The sequence below is a fragment of the Lipotes vexillifer genome, unplaced genomic scaffold (genome assembly GCF_000442215.2).
Source record: "Lipotes vexillifer unplaced genomic scaffold, Lipotes_vexillifer_v1.1 scaffold1706, whole genome shotgun sequence".
In the NCBI taxonomy this organism is placed as follows: Eukaryota; Metazoa; Chordata; class Mammalia; order Artiodactyla; family Lipotidae; genus Lipotes; species Lipotes vexillifer.
Window position 1 is genome coordinate 70,098 of NW_006772773.1, and position 8,150 is coordinate 78,247.

Sequence of the window (8,150 nt, forward strand, 5' to 3'; positions counted from 1 at the left end):
CCCAAACCAGACAAAGACGTCACAAAAAAAGAAAACTACAGGCCAATATCACTGATGAACACAGATGCAAAAATCCTCAACAAAATACCAGCAAACAGAATCCAACAGCACATTAAAAGGATCATACACCATGATCAAGTGGGGTTTATCCCAGGAAGGCAAGGATTCTTCAATATAGGCAAATCAATCAATGTGATATACCATATTAACAAATTGAAGGAAAAAAACATACAGTAATCTCACAGATGCAGAAAAAGCATTTGACAAAATTCAACACCCATTTATGATAAAAATTCTCCAGAAAGTAGGCATAGAGGAAACTTACTTCAACAAAATAAAGTCCATATATGACAAACCCACAGCCAACACCGTTCTCCATGGTGAAAAACAGAAACCGTTTCCACTAGGATCAGGAACAAGACAAATTTGCCCACTCTCACCACTATTATTCAACATAGTTTTGGAAGTTTTAGCCACAGCAATCAGAGAAGAAAAAGAAATAAAAGGAAACCAAATCGGAAAAGAAGAAGTAAAACTGTCACTGTTTGCAGATGACATGATACTATACATAGAGAATCCTAAAGATGTTACCAGAAAACTACTAGAGCTAATCAATAAATTTGGTAAAGTAGCAGGATACAAAATTAATGCACAGAAATCTGTAGCATCCTATACACTTATGATGAAAAATCTGAAAGTGAAATTAAGAAAACACTCCCATTTACCACTGCAACAAAAAGAATAAAATATCTAGGAATAAACCGAACTAAGGAGACAAAAGACCTGTATGAAGAAAACTATACGACACTGATGAAAGAAATTGAAGATGATACAAAAGATGGAGAGATACACCATGTTCTTGGATTGGAAGAATCAACATTGTGAAAATGACTCTACTACCCAAAGCAGTGTACAGATTCAATGCAATCCCTATCAAACTACCAATGGCATTTTTCACAGAACCAGAACAAAAAATTTCACAATTTGTATGGAACCACAAAAGATCCCGAATAGCCAAAGCAATCTTGAGAAAGAAAAACGGAGCTGGAGGACTCATGCTTCCTGACTTCAGACTATACTACAAAGCTACAGTAATCAAGATAGTAATGGTACTGGCACAAAAACAGAAATATAGATCAATGGAACAAGATAGAAAGCACAGAGATAAACCCACACACATATGGTCACCTTATCTTTGATAAAGGAGGCAAGAGAATACAATGGAGAAAAGACAGCCTCTTCAATAAGTGGTGCTGGGCAAATTGGACAGCTACATGTAAAAGAATGAAATTAGAATGCTTCCTAACACCACACACAAAAATGAACTCAAAATGGATTAAAGACCTAAATGTAAGTCCAGACACTATCAAACTCTTAGAGGAAAACATAGGCAGAACACTCTATGACATAAATCACAGCAAGATCCTTTTTGACGCACCTCCTAGAGAAATGGAAATAAAAACAAAAATAAACAAATGTGACCTAATGAAACTTAAAAGCTTTTGCACAGCAAACGAAAACATAAACAAGATGAAAAGACAACCCTCAGAACGGGAGAAAGTATTTGCAAATGAAGCAACTGACAAAGGATTAATCTCCAAAATATACAAGCAGCTCATACCACTCAATTTCAAAAAAACAAACAACCCAATCCAAAAATGGGCAGAAGACCTAAATAGACATTTCTCCAAAGAAGACATACAGGTTGCCAACAAACACATGAAAGGATGCTCAACATCACTAATCATTAGAGAAATGCAAGTCAAAACCACAATGAGGTTTCACCTCACACCAGTCAGAATGGCCATCCTCAAAAAAATCTACAAACAATAAATGCTGGAGAGGGTGTGGAGAAAAGGGAATCCTCTTGCACTGTTGGTGGGAATGTAAATGGATACAGCCACTATGGAGAACAGTATAGAGGTTCCTTAAAAAAACAAAAATAGAACTACCATACGACCCAGCAATCCTACTACTGGGCATATACCCTGAGAAAACCATAATTCAAAGAGTAATGTACCACAATTTCACTGCAGCTCTTTTCACAATAGCCAGGACATGGAAGCAACCTAAGTGTCCATCGACAGATGAATGGATGAAGAATATGTGGCACATATATACAAGGGAATATTACTCAGCCATAAAAGGAAATGAAATTGAGTTATCTGTAGTGAGGTGGATGGACTTTCAGTCTGTCATAAAGAGTTAAGTAAGTCAGAAAGAGAAAAACAAATACTGTATGCTAACGCATATATATGGAATCTGGGGGAAAAAAAAATGGTACTGATGAACCTAGTTCCAGGGCAGGAATAAAGAGGTATACATAGAGAATGGACTTGATGACATGGAATGGGGGGACGAAGCTGGGGCGAAGTGAGAGTAGCATCGACATATATACACTACCAAATGTGAAATAGCTGGCTGTTGAGAAGCAGCAGCATAGCACAGGGAGATCAGTTCAGTGCTCTGCAATGACCTAGAGGAGTGGGATAGGGAGGATGGGAGGGAAGATCAAGGGGTAAGGGATATGGGGACATGTGTATGCATATGGCTGATTCGCTTTGTTGTGCAACAGAAACTAACATGGTATTGTGAAACAATTATACTCCAATAAAGATCTATTAAAAATAAATAAATAAAATATGTGTTTCATCTAAGTAATACCATCTGTGTATTTTCATTTATAAGATTTTTCATTGTAAGTTTCTCTGTAATATTACAAATAACTTATTACTCTTAATACTAAAAATGAATCATACAATATAACAACTCAGGAAAAAGCTACTCAAATATTCTCTGTAATACTCTTGAATCCTAAGCCAACAAATATAATGCAAAAGAATCTGAATAGGGACTTCCCTGGTGGGCAGTGGTTAAGAATCCGCCTGCCAATGCAGGGGACACAGGTTTGAGCTCTGGCCCGGGGAAGATCCTACATGCCACAGAGCAACAAAGCCCGTGCACTACAACTACTGAGCCTGCACTCTATAGAGCCCATGAGCCACAACTACTGAGCCCGCCTGCCACAACTACTGAAGCCCATGTGCCTAGAGCCCATGCTCCGCGACAAGAGAAGCCACCGCATTGAGAAGTCCGCACACTGCAATGAAGAATAGCCCCCGCTCGCCGCAACTAGAGAAAACCTGCACGCAACAACAAAGACCCAACACAGCCAAATTAATTAATTAATTTTTTGAAAAAAGAATCTGAATAAACATTAAATCAATTTTTTCAGTTGTTACTTCCAAAAAACCACCATTTAAAAAACAAATTTATATAAGCTATTAGATTCAGATGGAAATCAGCCTTTACTATAAAAAGTAACAAAGTTTAAAGTCATTTGAGTCCACTTAACAGCATCAATCTGATCCATTGTGCTCCCTAATAAACTCTACTTGAATTTCTTCCAACTCTCATTTCTTTAGCTTCCATATTTATTTAAGCAAACCTTATACTGCCAGCTAAATTCAAGGTAAAGTTGAGAACAAGACTATATAAACATCAGGATTACTAATATTCTATCTCTTACTTTACTGGCAAGATTGCTACAATATAAAGGTTAAAGAAAATACTGAAATATATGAATGTATTAGATGAATTATCAACAATACTCACGCATCATTTGAGCAAGTCATAAATTCTCCCTTTATTTTGGGATGCCATGAGCCAGTATGAAGCATTGCTGTATGACCCTTAAACAAAAAAAGGAAAAATTCTTTTAAAAATGTAAAAATAAACAAACTGACCAAAAGCTGACATAGTATGCTTAAAAGTAAAACTTTTTAGTCCTCCCCAAGGCACACTATTTTAATTACAAACTGATATTATTTTATTTCAGTTTTAGTTCATAATATGCTTTGTTTATTTCACTTTGTTTATTTTAATTTTAATTCACCGTGTAACCCCTCCTGCCCAGGAATTAGTACAGTGCTTACATATAACAGGTGCTTAAAAAGAAAGAGAGGGGGAAATGACAGCCTCTCTTTAGGAACGAAGTAAAAAGAAAAACCACAATAAGACAATGGCGAAAAAAAATCAGTGGAAAAGAATTAAGGAGAATAGAAAGTACTTAGGGTAACCAAGGCAAAAGCAAGAGGATGGGGGAAAAATAAAATCCGTTCTTTAAAATGTGTCAAGAATCTTAATTCTACAATACATCTGTAAGAATAAATATGTGAGAAAATAACATCTTTAAAATGATTCAGGAAGATTAGCCCTACTCAGGATGGAGCATAATAAAAAAACACTGCAATTATTTTATTTACTTATTTTTAGCTTTACTGGAGTATAATTGCTTTACAATGTTGTGTTAGTTTCTGCTGTACAACAAAGTGAATCAGCTATATGTATACATATATCCCCATATCCCCTCCCTCTTGAGCCTCCCTCCCACCCTCCCTATCCCACCCCTCTAGGTGGTCACAAAGCACTGAGCTGATCTCCCTGTGCTGTGCAGCTGCTTCCCACTAGCTATCTATTTTACATTTGCTAGTGTATATACGTCCATGCCACTCTCTCACTTCATCCCAGCTTCCCCTTCCCCCACCGTGTCCTCAAGTCTGTTCTCTACATCTGCATCTTTATTCCTGCCCTGCCAGAAGGTTCATCAGTACCAGTTTTTTAGATTCCATATATGTGCATTAGCATACAGTATTTGTTTTTCTCTTTCTGACTTACTTCATTCTGTATGCCAGTTTCTATGTCCATCCACCTCATTACAAATAACTCAATTTTGTTCCTTTTTATGGCTGAGTAATATTCCATTGTATACATGTGCCACCTCTTCTTTATTCATTCATCTGTCGATGGACATTTAGGTTGCTTCCATGTCCTGGCTATTGTAAATAGTGCTTCAATGAACATTGTGGCATGCATCTTTCTGAATTATAGTTTTCTCAGGGTATATGCCCAGTAGTGGGATTGCTGGGTCATACAGTAGTTCTATTTTTGGTTTTTAAGGAACCTCCATACTGTTCTCCATAGTGGTTGCACCAATTTACATTCTTACCAACAGTGCAAGAGGGTTCCCTTTTCTCCACACCCTCTCCAGCATTTACTGTTTCTAGATTTTTTGATGATGGCCATTCTGACCAGTGTGAGGTGATACCCCCTTGTGGTTTTGATTTGCATTTTTCTAATGATTAGTGATGCTGAGCATCCTTTCATGTGTTTGTTGGCAACCTGTATGTCTTCTTTGGAGAAATGTCTATTTAGGTCTTCTGCCCTTTTTTTTTTTTAATTTATTATTATTTTTTTAACATCTTTATTGGAGTGTAATTGCTTTACAATTGTGTGTTAGTTTCTGCTTTATAACAAAGTGAATCAGCTATACATATACATATATCCCCATATCTCTTCCCTCTTACGTCCCCCTCCCTCCCACCCTCCCTATCCCACCCCTTTAGGTGGTCACAAAGCACTGAGCAGATCTCCCTGTGCTATGCAGCTGCTTCCCACTAGCTATCTATTTTACATTTGGTAGTATATGTTAAGTCCATGCCACTCTCTCACTTCATCCCAGCTTACCCTTCGCCCTCCCCGTGTCCTCAAGTCCATTCTCTAGTAGGTCTGCGTCTTTATTCCCGTCCTGCCCCTAAGTTCTTCAGAACTACTTTTTTTTTTTTAGATTCCATATATATGTGTTAGCATACAGTATTTCTTTTTCTCTTTCTGACTTACTTCACTCTGTATATCAGACTCTACGTCCATCCACCTCACTACAAATAACTCAATTTCGTTTCTTTTTATGGCTGAGTAATATTCCATTGTATATATGTGTCACATCTTCTTTATCCATTCATCTGTCGATGGACACTTAGGTTGCTTCCATGTCCTGGCTATTGTAAATAGAGCTGCAATGAACATTGTGGTACATGACTCTTTTTGAGTTATGGTTTTCTCAGGGTATATACCCAGTAGTGGAATTGCTGTCTTCCGCCCATTTTAGGATTGGGTTGTTTGGGTGTTTTTGGAGCTGCATAAGCTACTTGTATATTTTGGAGATGAATCCTTTGCCAGTTGCTTCATTTGCAAATACTTTCTCCCATTCGAAGGGTTGTCTTTTCGTCTTGTCTATGGTTTCGAAACTTTGCTGTGCAAAAGCTTTTTTTTTTTGCAGTACGCGGGCCTCTCACCATTGTGGCATCTTCCGTTGCGGAGCACAGGCTCTGGATGCACAGGCTCAGCGGCCATGGCTCACGGACCAGCCGCTCCGCAGCACGCGGGATCTTCCCAGACTGGGGCACGAACCCGTGTCCCCTGCATCGGCAGGCGGACTCGCAACCACTGCGCCACCAGGGAAGCCCTGTGCAAAAGCTTTTAAGTTTCATTAGGTCACATTTGTTTATTTTTGTTTTTGTTTCCATTACTCTAGGAGGTGGGTCAAAAAGGATCTTGCTGTGATTTATGTCATAGAGTGTTTTGCCTGTTTTCCTGTAAGAGTTTGATAATGTCTGGCCTTACATTTAGGTTTTTAATCCATTTTGAGTTTACTTCTGTGTATGGTGTTTGGAAGCATTCTAATTTCATTCTTATACATGTAGCTGTCCCGTCTTCCCAGCACCACTTATTGAAGAGGCTGAATTTTCTCCTTTGTATTTTCTTGTCTCCTTTGTCAAAGATAAAGTGACCATATGTGTGTGGGTTTATCTCTGGGCTTTCCATCCTGTTTCATGGATCTATATTTCTGTTTTTGTGCCGGTAGCATACTGTCTTGATTACTGTAGCTTTGTAGTATAGTCTTAAGTCAGGGAGCCTGATTCCTCTGGCTCCGCAAAAACACTGCAGTTAAAACACTGTGATGTTGGTATAAAAACTGACATACATACCAAATCAATCACAGAGTATATATTTCAAACATAAACACACACATACACACACACACAATTCCCTCCTAGGTAGCAAAGTAAGATATAGTAGTCTCATACTGTAAGTCAGGTTCAGATGGGCCAGAAAAGAACCTAATATTTTTTAGTATAATAATGGCAAGGCCACTTATTCTGAAAGGGTCCAGAATAAAGCTAAACTAAAAGTAGTAAAATGTGCATATTTAAATGACTTAGAAGTAAAATAACTGTAGCTCTCTGGAAAGACAGAATTGGAACGGGAGTACCCACACATGGGCCTGGAGACCCATCTCTAGTCCCAGCTGCTCACAATGCCTCAAATAGTATCTGGCCAACTCCTGACATTCTGTTCATGTTAAAAAGGTACAAATAGGGACCAGAGATCTGGAATCTCTTCCTGCAGTAGGAAAGAATGGACTGAAGTACTGCCTGGAGGGACTAGATAGGAAGTTTGAGATTCCACTTTCCTCTCCAGACCTCAAGACTTGTATATTCAAGTATCAACTTGATTGACATTTCCATTTGCATGTCATAAGCATTTCAAACATAATAGGCCCAACAGGGAAATCTTGATTCTTACTGCCCATTTCCTTTGCAATAAACTTCTTTCCTAGTTGCTAAAGCTACAAACGTGGAAGTAATCCTTAAAGACTCCAATAACCCCTAAACTCTCTTCTCTCTACCCACCCAGATTCAATCCACTAGCTAGTCCTGTCAGTTCAACCCAAAACACATCTCAAATCTATCCACTTTTCTCCTTTTTCACTACTATAACTCTTATATGAACCAACATTATCTCGTGTCTTTACATCAGTTATTATGTACTGCGACAGGCCTGTGACTAGTCTCTCTACTTTTACTCTTGTGTAATGTGCTCCACAAAGCAATCAGTACAATAGAGACACAAATTTAGAGGACAAACATAGGGACACCAAGGGGGGAATGTGTGGCGGGGGGCAGGGATGAACTGGGAGATTGGGACTGACATATATACACTAATATGTATAAAATAGATAACTAATAAGAACCTGCTGTATAAAAAAAATAATAAAATACAAAAGTAAAAAAAATAAAGTTTAAGGTAACCCCCCCCCAAAAAAAAATCAATCAATATCGTCCTTTAAAAATATACTTCTAGGGCTTCCCTGGTGGTGCAGTGCGACACGGGTTTTTGCCCTGGTCCAGGAAGATCCCACATGCCGTGGAGCGGCTGGGCCTGTGAGCCATGGCTGCTGAGCCTGCGCATCCGGAGCCTGTGGTCCGCAACGGGAAAGGCCACAACAGTGAGAGGCCCACATACTGCAA

At 38.6% G+C, this 8,150-nt stretch overlaps 1 protein-coding gene across 1 annotated transcript in view; it reads right to left on the minus strand.

Moving 5' to 3' along the window:
• Window positions 1-3,615: 3,615 nt before the first annotated feature.
• LOC103082541 (WD repeat-containing protein 70) overlaps window positions 3,616-8,150 on the minus strand; it is a gene marked incomplete at its 3' end in the record, with an annotated part of 119,583 nt that continues 115,048 nt past the window's right edge. The window contains exon 10 of the mRNA XM_007447918.1: window positions 3,616-3,692. Coding sequence (XP_007447980.1) covers window positions 3,616-3,692 — 77 coding nt within the window. The remainder of the gene's footprint in view (window positions 3,693-8,150) is intronic.